Here is a 14,364-nt window from a genome sequence, read left to right as displayed (position 1 = left end):
GTCCCATCAGGTGTGACACTACAGAGTGTGCAATACAGTGCTCCCCTGACAAGGTTACAGCAACATCTCCACTAATGGAGAAAAATGACAGCTTTATGGGTGTTCACGGCTCTCTGGATCACCTTGCACATAATCAAATTTTCTGTACAAGACCACATTAAAATCACACCTCCTGCACCTCTGTGTGTGGCAAAGGGCAGAGCTGCCCAGCCCCAGGTCATTAATCCAGGCTGTGTGGAACACTAAAACCCACCAGCTGCTCCCGGTTGAGCCGCCCTCGCCGGGGGCCACCTTGGACTTCGTACTTCTCTTCTTGTTCTCGAGCTGAGCTCTGCAGACAGGCTTGTACCCCTGCAAAAACCACAGTAAGGGAGGCAGAAATGAGACCCCGGGCTTTAAGAGAGGCTTGCATGTCATTTTAGGGACTAAAACGTGTCTAAGATAAAATTATTACAATGCAAGACGTTACATTCACACAGCACCAAAGCTTGGTGTGCTTTAGCAATTTGCTTTTAAAGCCCGAAAAAATTTACAACAGTGCCTGAAGATGCAAGAGAGATGGTGAGAAGTAATATCACACTAAAATCAGTGCTATAAACACCAGGAATTATTAGCTCTTCCTCTTACCCTCTAAAGGTCAAGCACTTAATGTCAAATGTCAAACTGCTGATCACTGGGAGCTCGAAGGCAGCGTGCGGAGCCAGCCCAGCAGTTATGGAACGGACACAATTGCCTGATAAAGAGCAATTACAAGGCAAGCACAAAGCTGCTTCCGAGCAGCCACGGCCTCAAATAACAAATCAGATGGGATTTCAAGGTCTCCAGGATCAGCATGAACTGCAGATTTATGCTGGGGTTTAACAGTGGCATTTGTTTCTGTTAGCACTGCTGCATAATGAGATTGTCTTTTAGAGTCAACATGTTTTTACCTTGTTTTAAGGCCAGTTATTTTTTCCAATGGAAAAAGCACTGATGGTAATGCATTGCTAACTTCCATAAAATCTACTGCCTGACCTCACTCCAGGGAGAGGAATTGCTGTGGTCACCCATTCAAGGATGGAACATTTTGCCTGCCTGTACATTGCAGCCATTAATAAGAATTACCCAGGAAAAAGTTTGCAAAGCTGATTTTGCAAAGGGTTCCACGAGGATTTACAATGTGGCCGAGGCTGTAACTTTTATAGCACCTCACTCCTTCCACCCTGTTTCTAATTCAGGCAACTTCTTTGCACCGGGAAAATAGCAAACCCACAGTATATAAAAACTATAAACTGAGCCAAATCAAAGAGAACTGTGGAGGGTTGACCCTAAAAAGCAAGAAAGCCCAAGGCTATGAAGAGAAATACCACTGACAAAAGCACTTGGATGCCGTGGCAGTAAGTAGCCAATGGACAGGAATATCTAATCTGGAGAGATCTTGAAAGAAACTCGCAGTAATTTGCTGTCAGTTCATACAAACTCACAAAATACAATGGGAATTTACATTTTAGGTAGTAGAAGTCCTTCAATGTGCTTACATTGAAAAAGATAAAGCCCTACAGCAAATTACAACTGTCTGAATACTGCAGCAAATATCTGCCTCTCTGTACAAGTATCAGATTGATTATTTGCACTTGTTCATTCCTTCAAGGAAAATTAACATGAACTAGAAGGGCAAACCTAGTCATGGATTTTCCAGAAAGGCAACTTACATATTCATTATTGATAACAGCAATGAATACTGATAACTTAATTTCAGTACTCATAACTCAGAAATAAATCTAAAAGCTATTTCACATTTTATTTATTTATTTTAAATCACCACAATTCAACAAGACTTCCTGTGTCAATGTGCCTCTAACTTACACTGCTGTTCTTTCCCTCCAAGGAAATACAGATATTAATGGGTGCCACTTACCATAAAGGAAGAAGTCTCATCTGATCTTAAGAATGGAACTGCCCATTCATTAAGAGCATGTTTTACTTCAATCCACCAGCAAAAGCTCAATTTCAAGGACTTTCACCACAGAGATGTGGTTTTTATACAATAAGCACATCACAAATTGAGCATCCAGTGCCAGCATCAGTAAATGAAGCAAATGGGACACAAAAGTAATAAAAGACTGAATGAATACAAAAGACTACAATGTCTTTTTGAACTGCTGCTTGCCTGGAAAAAAACAAATGAAGTCAGGGAAGTGACTAATGTCAGTGGAGTGCTGATGTCACAGAATGCAAAATCAGTGCGGTCTGTCTTGCCTACGCACGTCAGTCCATTTCACACTGCAGCTCCTCTGAGGAGCCTGGAAGCCTCAGAGTTCCTTGTCACACCTAATTACAATCCTCCAAGAGGGCCACAGGAGAGATTCATCCACCTGTATCCTGCTCTCCCTGTGCCCACAAGAACCACGAGGCACACATCTGTTTCCTGGAGAAACTGGGAACGTGCAAGCTGCCAAGTGTCTGCATGATCAGCATTCTCATTCATTTCAACTTTTCTTTCCCAGCTAGAAACGGGCCAGATCTGTGTCTTAACAGGTTTGTGACACAAAAGATGTGTTTGGCATAAAGAGCCAAGAGCACAAATTCTCAGTGCCCAGGTATTTTCCTTCGATACAAATATTTCAAGAAGCAACAGCCAGGCCTACATACACACACCCCTTTATGGAGAAAAAACCCTCTGGGGTTTTTTTTGATGGTGGAAAAACAGTACATTTTCAACTAGAGAACATATTTTCCATACAAGATCTAGGAGGAGAACTTGCTCTGATATGCGGGTGCCAGCAGCAACCAGTGTTTGAGGATGGTTCTTACAACACTGAGGGGAACAGTCAAGGATTATCTACCCATGGAGGAAGAATTCCTGACTAGAAGGAAAGCAAATAATGTAAGTGATGGAGAGCAGTATGGCCTTGAACTGCAGATTTTGTTCAGACTGATTTGTTGCCAAGTGGTTCCTTTCTCCTCAATGACTCCTGCATGCTACAGTTTGTATTAAAGAACTAAGGAAGTCAAAGATCAGAACAAAAAAAAAAAGAAGCAAAAGGGAAACATGCCCCTGTTCTCATATTTGAGATAAAATGACAGAGGGCTCAGCCTGTTTTTATACCTAATCCCATACTAATTTGTCTAAACATAAGGTTATTCTCCTGTTCTTTTTCACCCCCTCTCCACACAAAACTTTGTGTCAAGCCACCACTTCCTTCTAGATCTCTAAATCTCCATTATCATTTCCAGGAGCAGTGAATCCTGCTGGATGCAATAGCCCAAGTGAGATTCTCAAAGACAGAATAACCAGCTCTGGTTGTGTTGTGGTGTCATTTGGAAGCAGCAGGAGTTGTACAAGTTTTACCATTCTTCCAGGAGACTGTATGACCAACCACAAGATGATCTTGTGCTAAAAACAATAATATCCCAATTTCACACTTGAGAGTAGGAATGCAAACAGAAGATTAGAGCACACTGCAGACCCTTCCAGCCTGTTGTTTTGGGGTTTTTTTTTTTACTGCTAGAGATATTATTTTCTGTGAAAATCGAGTGGTAAGTTGAGTCCATTCAGTATAGCCCATGTCTTTTCCTTCAGTAGGCATTAATTTTAAAACTGCTAGCATGTCTAAGTGACTGGATAACACGACAGTTCCCTTTTAATGATCTCTTCATCCAACTCAGTATCATCCTGATTAGGAGGACATATAAAAGGAGATAAAACTCCATACTTTACTCACAGATACATCAGTCTGCTACTTTTACAGAAACTTTTCCAGAAGCTCTTTTGACCTTACGTCACTTAAGTCAAAATCCTCCTCTGATTTCAAACAGGAGCCATGTTTAATTGACTCCCCAAACTCCTGAGAGATCAGACTCTTAATTTCTCTAGCACTACACTGAAAAGCCACCAGTGAGAACCTGATGCAAGGCACTGGTCAAATGAATGGACTGAAGAAAGAATTGCTATTATCCTAATTAAAAAAATGACCAGGATGCCATCTCCCTTCTGAAACTGAGACACGTTAAGTACTTACACAAAAAAATATTCAAAACAGGACAATCTCAGAAGGACAAGGACAGCCCTGAAGAAGGTTTCTGAAAATGGAAGGGAACCTAAACTTACTTTTGAGAAGACACCTGTAATTTCAGGAAGAGGCAGAGATCAGGGTTGTGTTGTTTTCCTCCACACATTCACAGTCTGTGCATTCTTAACCAGCAAGCCTGACTAAAAATCTAGTAGTGTGTTCTGTTCTAACATAAGACTATCCAACTTGCACAGGGTCTCAGCCAATCTTGATTTATTCCTCAACACTACTGCCAGTAAGAGCTGTGGACCATCTAAGTTCGAGGTTGTTCAGGTCTATCCATGTTCTTGAAGAGAAGAGGGTGATTATTACAGCTAGGTGTTAATAGCTCTTCAGTTTAACCTCAGTAGCTGGATCAATCACCCATGAAAGGGCAAGACTTGTATGAATGCAAGTGGCATTTCAATTCTCATGGAGCAGAGCTGCCTTGCAGTGCCAAGGTCAGTGTGAAGCACTGACGGAGAAAGCTGGCCTGACACAACACCACTGTGGGGCCAGCTCCCATGGGCACAGGGGTCCTGCAGAGTTCTGCCCTGGAAATACACAACATCACAAGCTCCAGAGCCTCTGAAAGAGCTGATTTCACATCTGCAAGTTTTAAATAGAAACAAGGTCATTTGCACCAAATTTTAGCAAAATCCAAGCCTGCACTGAAGTCCCTAAAAAACATGGCAGAAAGAAGTTTCAGCTTACTGCATCCACATTTAGCTTGGTGCCACCACATTTGGCACACAGAGCACTGCTCATTTTTTCCCCTGATTAACAAGATCAGTAAAGCATCACTGCTTACACTGATCCTGATTACCTCACTGAGCAGCTGCCCCTGCCTTCTCACCTCTGAGATCTAAGGAGCAAGCAGGTTAACAGGGTGTCCACTCTAACCGACCTTTGATACAAGTGCAGCTGCTAGTACTGGAAATAAAAGAAATCATTTGCAAAATTTACGATCAGAGCCCTCTAATCCTTACTCATGTAAGTCTTATTGGTTTATAATGAAACTAACAGCATCAGCAAAAACAATTTGATGAGAATGAAGTACAAAAAAAAACCTGGTTGCCAAGAACAAGTTGTAATCACCCACAGATACCCAAGGGTATCTCTCAGTAACTCAATTAGCCTTAGTGGAGTTTTGTTGGATTTGCATTCATAAAGCAAAGAGCAGGGGTTAGTCCCAAAAATCTCTCAGAAAGGCTAAAAGTAATTTAGGAATACATGATAGCAACAAAGAAGATGAAATACTAAACATCCAAGATCTAGCAGAGAATGCAACTGATACTTCCTTAGTTCAGTCTGCACTGGGTTTTAAAACTTACATATAGATTGAATAAAGCCTGGTGGGATTTTTTTTTTTTCCTAGATTGAGAGAAAGCTTTAGGGGAATCTGGCACGGCTGGCTTAAATTTGTTTTCATAAACAGCATTACTGGCCTCTGCTACAGCATCTTTTACACCATCTCCTATATGCTTATAAAATGACTTCAGACATACAGATTTCCATGGAGTGAGGTAGAGATCTCACTGGTGAAAGAAGAGCAGTCTGTTTTCTCATCACATGCAAATGACACAAGATCTGCAGAGACTGAAGTGCATCTATTTAAGAATGGTAGCTTACAAGTTAATCCAGGTGGTATTTATTGAACACGATGGAACAGATGCTTAGGAGATCCTGAAACATTCCCAGAAGCTGGGAGGCTGTGATTTGAAAATGATTCCTTCACTTGGAGCCCCAGGTGTCCTATGTCCTTTGGAAAGAAACACTGCTGGCCACAGCTGTTTTCTAGAGTGATCAAAGTGACTGGAGGTAGCCCTTCCTAAGGTCAGGTCAAATTCCCCCAGGAGTGCTCATCCTCTGGATCCCATCACAGGCTTTTTAATGAGTGAGGTACTATTTCCTATCCTCTTCCTTAATGCCATGTTTTCTTCAAACCAGAAGCGAGCTAGAACAAAGGACTCCACAAATATGGAAAACTGAGTACCTGGATGACACAGAACAGAAGGAACTTGGGAAACACCAAGGTTTCCTTTTCTTCTAGACCTTATTTCAAACCAACCCACCTCCAATCTCTGCAGACACCACACTGAAGATATTCTCACTCCCACTTTCTCCTCTGCAAACCCCAGCAGCTTCACAGAGTTAAACTGTGAGCTCCTTCCCAGCAGGTGCAGACACTGTGGGAGTGCAGAAGTTCAGTCCCTGCTGGTTTGAAGCACTGCCCTCAGCTGCACACCCAACACACCCAGAATCTGCACTTTGGAGAGTTCTAAAGCCTCTCAGAGCTACAAGTCCTTTTGTAGGAGGCAGCTGAAGGAAGTTTCCATGTACAAAAAGAGTATGAAACTCCAGTGATCAAAAGTTTTGGGTGTTTCAAGGAGGGAGGGCTTTGCTGAGAACCAGCCAGTTACCTAAAAGATGTTTTTGCATGAAAGAGAGACAGTCCAGCCTGAGGAGCAGTCAGCTCAAGCAGCTTTGCATTCCTCTGCTCTAACAGCCTAAACAAGACTGGGCATAGAAAATTCAGAAAGATGTTTTCACCTTGAAATGTCAGTCATGCAGTCCCCTAGCTCTTCCAGTCAACTCCCTGTTGTTGTGAGTCCTTACAGGAAAAGCAGTTTTTTCTGCCTCCTTATAATGATCAGAGCTAAATCATTGCTGCTGCTTTCAGGTAAGCAAAGCAGAGGAAGGAATGAGCAATCAGATGCTTAGAATTCTGCCAGACACTTCACTGCCAGGACTGACACAAGCTTGTTTCAATGCATATCATTACTGAGATCATTTTTCATTCCCTGCTTTAACAGATGACAATAACTTTAAGGAAAAAAAAACAAGCTGAAAAGCTATTAAAGACTTCTGCTGGTTTTAATTACACTGTTCTATGCTCCACATAAAGCTTAGAGGAAATACAGTGATACTTGAATCTTTGTCTCAGCCCACTTGCAGAAGGATAATGACTCGCCACTTCGTGCCCTATTACCATCCCAGAAATAATAAAGGCAATAAAATAATGAAACCAGTGAAAGATATGGCCAAGGGCAAGCAGCACTGTGGCAACACTGCCTCAATTCAATTCTGTGCTGCCTTGCAAGTGGATGTGCTGCTGACAGCGTGCTACACACAGAAAAGGTGGGAAAGCAACTGGTAACATGAAATTGTTCTTCAGTGAAGATCTAATATTGCTCAGTGGTGACATCCTTTCATCCCAATCTCCCCCCTGAAGACAAAAGGGCAACTATTGTATTCACAGAGACCCCCGTGGCAGGGAAGAATGATGCACCTGACTCCATGTTCTCAGAAGGCTAATTTATTATAAAATACTATATTATATTAAAGAATACTATACTATACTAGAGAATACAGAAAGGACACTTACTCAATGCTAAAAAGATAATAATGAAAACTCATGACTCTTTCCAGAGTCCCAACACAGCTTGGACCTGATTGGCCAATGAGTTAAAACCACTCACACCAGAATCCAATGAAACAATCACCTGGGGGTAAACAATCTCCAAACACATTCCACATGAGCACAACACAGGAGAAGCAAATGAGATAAGAATTGTTTTCCTTTTTTTCCTGAGACCTCTCAGCTTCCCAGGAGAAAAATAGCGGGCAAAGGGATTTTTTCAGAGAATGTGAATGCCACAGGCAACCCCAAAACTGAGGATGCATACTTAAATCTTGGCTCTCAAACACTCAGCTCAAACTCTGCTGTAAAATTCCACATTACCTCTCTACCAATATGAATGGAATCTGGATCTCTGTGTATGGACATGTGGAAACAGGAGCATCACACAATTACCCAAGAGAAGGAAACTGCTTTTTATGAGAGAAAGATTCCCAACCTGCTGTAACAGAAGAGTTAACATAGGAGACTCTCAAATGAAATACTGTTTTTGCAAGCTTGTGATGTTTTTTAAGAAGTGGCATAATGTGTAGGCTATAAATACAACTTTAGGGATAACAGTCAAATGCAGCTTACCTTGTAGTAAAAAAAAATTCAAACAGCCCCTTATGCATAGTCAGCATTTCATTAAGTGCCTCACTGAGCTTTGTTTTTTCAAATATTTTAGTGAATTTTTTCAACATGAATTCACTTTAAGTGAATAGTTTAGAACGGTGAACCATAAACAACAACTTAAATTTATTATATAACCAGAAAATGCACATACTTTTGGAAGTTTATTTGCATCACATTTAAGGAAACTTATCCAAATAGAAGTCAAAAAGTCACGATAAATGGAAATGAAAAGGAAAAGCAAGGACCTCTTTTTCCTAGACAAATGTTCCATCAGCAGGAGTCCCATTATTTGTTATAACAATCTTTAACTTGTAATGACTCTGAAGAAGACTGATAACAGACTGGTGGGAACAGATGGAGTGGTGCTGTTAATTATAGGCACTTAGCTGCATCAGACCCCATGAGTTATTGCTAACATTTCCCACTAGGGAGGAGAATCACTCGCTTTTAAGTAGTATGTTGCTTACTAAGCTGGGAGCATTAGCAGGCAGGATTGTATTAATCAGTACCAACAACATAAAATAAAATTCAACTGTGAAAAAAAACCCATAAAAAATATTCCCTGAATAACCCCTGGGCTATTTCATTTTTTTTCTTCTTTTCCAATCACTTCTAAATAGGAAAGTTCTTCCATGAAGATTTAAATTCAGGTCTCACTAATGAAATCTCCCTACCACTCAGATGTTTTCTAAGCACCTGACTAGCAGGAAGATGGAATGAAATAAAGGAAGCACATAGGACAGAATGTATGCAAGCCTTCTGGGCTGAGTGAAGCCAAGAACCTGCCAAGGGATTCACCACAGAAACGGGATCTTCAGTCTTTAAAAAAAAAAAAGCATGGAACAAACTGTCTGGAAGCCAAATAAATACCCTGAGTCCAGTGTCCAAACTGATGCTGTGCTTTAGTTTGCAGCTTCTGAGGCTTTGCACAGTGTCTTCATAAACATTAGTGTCCAGACCATTAAAGAATCCTTATGTTCTGATGTTTAGTCACACAGCAGAAAACTGGAATGAAATCTGTCTGTAAGTTTTCCATGGCTAATTAACTCATTTGTAGTGTACTTATTAGCTAAAGGGACTTAGCCATAAAGGTCAAGGGGAATAAGATGGGTTTTGCAACTTCTGTGAAAGCAGATAATAAGAAATACATCAGAATAAATCAATAAAACCCCTAAAAATTTAGGGTCTAAGTCCACAGAACAGCTATACAAAAAAGCATGCAGTGTATAAACACAAACTACAGACTGCACAAAACATGACTTGCATGCCAACTTGGGTTAGAAGATACAATCTCCAATAGATCTGAGCTTGTATGCAAACATAAGCTCACTTCCCACAGGCCTTGAGCACATCTCCCAAGCAAGCCAAAGTCTCCTCTCAATTTCAAAGCAAAGTGCTCATAACAAATCTTAGAATTCAATAAGATCCTTCCTTCTTTCCCAGGGTATCTTCCATAATCTTCCAAATCAGTCTTAATGTAGCAGTGAAGAAATTCACTCCCCACTGATACTTAGGCTATGATCTATCCAACACACCTAACGATGAAATGCACTCATTTACCAAGGAAGTAGTAGTTATATTTAATCAAATCTATTCAATTAAATTTCTAGTCATTCATGAGATTTGAAAACAATCCCTTGCACTTTGTGTCAAGATAGCCTTGATATTAGGGCAGTTGTCGAAAAACAAAGTTTCTCTGGAATTCCATCTACAATTTCTGCCTAAAAACCCCAAGGAGTGCCACATATTTAATACTTACATTCAAACTTGAGGACCCAACATCCACTCAGAACAGCCATCATGCATTTGACAGTAGTTGGCATTGGAACATCAGGGATAACAAGATGAGTTACTAGGAGAAAGATTACATCAGTAAAACTAAAAGCACAGAAAAATCACGATCATGCCTGGCTGAAAAGCAATCAATCATTATTTAAAGAATAAGCAGACTATAATAATTTATCAGCCACTCTTTCCAGCACAAGGAGGTGATTTTTGAGACTATGACCCGAGTTAGTAGAAGAGCTATTAGAAATTTTGTGGGTTTCAATATACACTTGCTGTGAAAAAGGGAACTCATGGTTTTATAGTTCTACACTAACACTTAAATCTTCAGATGAGGCTCCAGTTTATAGGATAGCATTTTTTTTTCAATCCTTTTAGAGTTATATTTAACTCTGACAGGAATCTTACTAAGGGATCTCACTGCTTTAACACAAAGCTAACTGAACTCCTCTCAGAATTCTGGAGTAGTAATCCAGAAGCCAAAGATGGTAGGGGAAAATTACCTTAGCATTTAGTTCACAAGCACTCCAAAGAAAAACTAACAAGGGATTAAGATAATATTCCTGTCCTCAATGAGGGGAAAAGAACTCCACCACACCCCATCATTTGGGTTCACCCATCTTAATGAAGAACAAAATCTGAAGGAAGGTAGCATGTGAGAAGAGATGTAAACTTTCAGTCAATGCTATGTTCTTTTCTTAAGGGTCACTTCTCCCCAAAGCTCACTTCAGGAAGTAAAAACTTTACAAGATGTCTCACACAAGCAGAGACCTTAAAGTTGGTAAAAGGGGTGTAAAGAGAAGAGGTCTCTGAGGAGACGTTGGGATTTTAAATAACAGACAATAAACTGCAGAATGTGGCTCCCCCAGAAACTTCCTGCCTTGATAGCCAGACAAGCTTTATATGTGTTTACATGCAAAACACATCATCACTCCACTGCAGCTACAACCCAGGGATTTCAGAAACTGCCCTTCCCAGGAGTGATAAAAAGCCTGTTGCAGGTAGTATCTTAAACAATAAAGTGAAGTGCTGGACTGTAGTTACTTATGTTTGGACATTTCAACAAGACTCCATACCTCTGCTGTTAAATTCAGTGCACCTCTGGGCCTTCAGGAGTGCTGCTAATTTGTTCAGCAATTTCTGCTGCTTCACACTAAGGTTGCTCCCCAGTATACCAAGGGGTCCATTTCTTGGCTGGCTGGAGCTCAGTGCCTGCATGAACAGAAAAATCCACAATAAGCTGAATATTTGGGAGCATAAGGAAAACAACTTACATACTGGACAGCTTTATTTTTCAAGAATGAACATTTTGAAACACAATTCATGGCAAGCTTAGTGGACAGGGTCCATGAATAAATCTCCATGTAACAAATCAGCTACACAGCAAAAAAACTTCACATTAGAGATACTTCATTAAGCTTATGCAAGGTACTTAAACATGGATCAGTTTTTCCTCCCTTGCCCTCTTTGATGCTTTTTAAAGACACTGGGGTGCACACATAGAGCTGGTTGAACACTGTGTAAACAGCCTGGCAGACTGCAGTGTTGAAAGAGAATAAAAATCCCAATTCAGTAGTAAAACCTCCTACTTTTAGCAAAGTATTAACAGTATTATTGAGTAACCAATATAATTAATATCTGCATTTCCTTTTAGTAGAAATCCCTAATACTTTATGCTGTAAGTAACCAATGCTTAAGTGGCATTTTTGATGTGGGTAGTATTAATGCAAAGTACGAGGAGCTTTATGCTGACAAGGGTAGTATACTTCAGCTCCTGGGTTTTCTTAAATACTCCAGATTCCACAGCACAGAAAGACTTTTGAGATCCAGTTACCCCAACAGCCTCAGGCTCTGGATCAAGTCATCCATGTGAGCCAGCAGCCACCCAGTGGCACACACTCACCCCAAAGCTAATGCAAATACCAAAATGGTTTGTTTGGCACATCTTACATTTGCTGCAGGTGTAAAGAACAGCCACGTTAGTCCTGGTTTAGCTGCAACAGTTTACTTTTGGCCACGGGGTACCTTGTGACCTCAGTGAGGAAGGATCACTGCAGGCTGTATGGGGCTGGAGTAGATATGGGCAGCCAGGTCAGCTTAATCCTCCTCCTCCATTAGGAAGCACAAAGCATTTCATAGTGCAGCAACTCGTTAGGTCTGAGTACCTGATTCTGGTCACAAGTCCTGGGAAGTCTTTGTCCAAAGGAGGAGAAAAACAAAAACCCCAGAACAATCTCCCAAAAGCTATTTCCTACTGTTGAGCTGGTATTTCCATTGCTGGACAAAGGATGATAGTGGAACAGCCTTTTAAAGGCACACAAAAAGCACCTGGAACAAAGGCTGCTGCTGCTTGCAGACAGTTCGGAAAGCAGAACAAATTTAGATATGCAGAAAAACAACATCAACAGCAAGGTTCAAGCACTGATACTTGAGGAATAACACAGGCTCGTTCTCCTATGATAAAACCACATGACAAGAAACATCTTTTGTCTTCCCACATAAAGCGTAACACAGAACTTCATAGCTTGTCAGTGTTCCACATACATCCTAGAAATCCTGTCCAAGACAGCTTCCCAGCCTATTTAAATCTCCCTGTAAAGGAGGTGATGTACTGCACTTACATCCGAGCCTTCAATATTTAAAGGAAGAACTCGTGGCTTGTTGTTTTGTTAAAAAGCAAAACACAAAAACAAACCCACACAGACATTTACCTCAGAGGGCTGGTTAAGTGAAAATGATTCATTCTTCACTGGTAACATTAGCAGAGATTTCATCTTTTTGCTTTCTGCATAGTCCACAGGCCGCAGACCAAATATATTACTGGCAAAACAAGCACAGATGGGTTTAAGTAAATAAAATGTGACTTGATTCTTAACTAACCAGGCATATTAGCTGGGTAGCTTTCTCTCCCACTTTCTTATTAATATGTAATTTCAGCTAAAAGCACAAAGCTTCAAGTAAGAATTGCATCCAGGACAGATGGATACTGAATTACAAGCTGTTGCATTCGGCTGAGGAGTAAGGGATGTTCAGAGCAGAATGTTCAGTTAAATAAACCACAGTCCTTGTTAAACTGTCTCAAGATGCACTTTGATATCATTTGCAAGACCCAGAAATTTCAGCTTTAATCTTTCATTGCAGTCATAGAACCAAGAAATGTATTTTTGGCTTATCCATTTGCCATAAAAGACAGGTCAGAAGACTCTCCATAGTGTATTAAACATGGGAGCTTGATGTGGTAGCTTTTCCCATAAATGCACTATCTGCTTCCTACTTGGGAACCACAGCTCCCTTGCACTTCCAAAATCCGAGTGTGCATCTCATTTTCCCTCAGTGTACTGTTCCACAGAACACATCAGAGCCAATTCAGTCAGATTTTAGCTGGTTTGCCAATTTTGTTCAAAGCTATTGATTGCAGGTGGCACCTCATAGTTATTAGTTGTGCTTCCAGACTGATTTCCTCTTTTAGCACTCCTCAGACAGAGCTGATTGCTATAAACACATCAAACTCAGCCATGGCTTCAATTTCTTCTTCACACAACTTTGCTGCTGCAGGACAGCAGTGAGGGGAGAAAAGCCTCAAATTGCAGAGCAGGTATCATTGCCATTAGCAAACAGGAGCCTCTGCCAGCACCCTGGGGAAACATTCTGCTTGCTTTGCCCTTTGTGAGAATAATGGCTGCTGCAGCTGATCCTCTTCTGCCCACCTCACACAGCTCTGGCTCTCCAAAGGCACAATAAGAGCTCGTTATGGAGGGGAAGCTTGTCATGAGAACAAAGCCCTGACTCAGTGTCTGAAACCTGGCAAGCTTAGTCATCAAACAATGAAACATTTAAAGAGGTCACAGGACCACTGCAGCTTTGAAGAGCTCTCTCTTGGCCACACTCTTCTGTGCAGAGCAGGAATCCAGGAAGCTTTACAAGGAATTCCACATAAGGCCATAACCCAACCCAGCCCAAAGAGCAGTTCAAATTATTAAGTCTCCACTCTGACTTAACTAGGAGGCTTTGGCCAGTGCTAAGCTGAAAGATAAGTCTGACCTCAGCACCCTTCTGTAGCCCTGGCTAAGCACTGCTCACTAACACAGCCCCTGGGGAAAACAGCAATCCACAACAATCCCCCACAGAAGAGTCCAGGACGGGATTTTACACTATTACCAATCCCAAGCTCTTCTGTGCTGCTAATGAGCACAGTGCAGGCATAATACAAACTCTGCAGACTGAAAGATAATTGGTTAAATCTCTGCCCAGGCCTGGGAGTTGCAGCCCATTAAATATTGCCATGCTGTTCCTGCTTTGTCATGCATCATCAGGGTAGCTCTTGCCCTTTCTTTAAATAAGGCAATATTCACCTCAAACTGCTGCAAGATAAAGTTCCTTTTAACAATGCATCCAGAGAGGGAGGGGAAATATATATACATATCATCAAACACCCCAAAAATCACCTTTAGACTAGCTGGCTGACCTTTCACTGTGAGCTAAGCAGAGGGAGGAAATCCCTGCATGTCAGCA

General features: G+C 41.2%; 1 protein-coding gene across 1 annotated transcript in view; it reads right to left on the bottom strand.

Annotated features, from left to right (window-relative positions):
• The window catches only part of BARD1 (BRCA1 associated RING domain 1), a 41,066-nt gene that overhangs the window by 1,700 nt on the left and 25,002 nt on the right, over nt 1–14,364 (bottom strand). The window contains exons 7-10 of the mRNA XM_041411793.1: nt 12,564–12,672; nt 10,929–11,064; nt 9,827–9,919; nt 254–351 (exon numbers count right to left, since the gene is read on the bottom strand). Of these exons, the coding sequence (XP_041267727.1) occupies nt 254–351; nt 9,827–9,919; nt 10,929–11,064; nt 12,564–12,672 (436 nt within the window). The remainder of the gene's footprint in view (nt 1–253; nt 352–9,826; nt 9,920–10,928; nt 11,065–12,563; nt 12,673–14,364) is intronic.

The sequence above is a fragment of the Onychostruthus taczanowskii genome, unplaced genomic scaffold (genome assembly GCF_017590055.1).
Source record: "Onychostruthus taczanowskii isolate IOZ18803 unplaced genomic scaffold, ASM1759005v1 scaffold37, whole genome shotgun sequence".
NCBI lineage: Eukaryota > Metazoa > Chordata > Aves > Passeriformes > Passeridae > Onychostruthus > Onychostruthus taczanowskii.
This window is presented reverse-complemented; position numbering and strand designations above follow the sequence as displayed.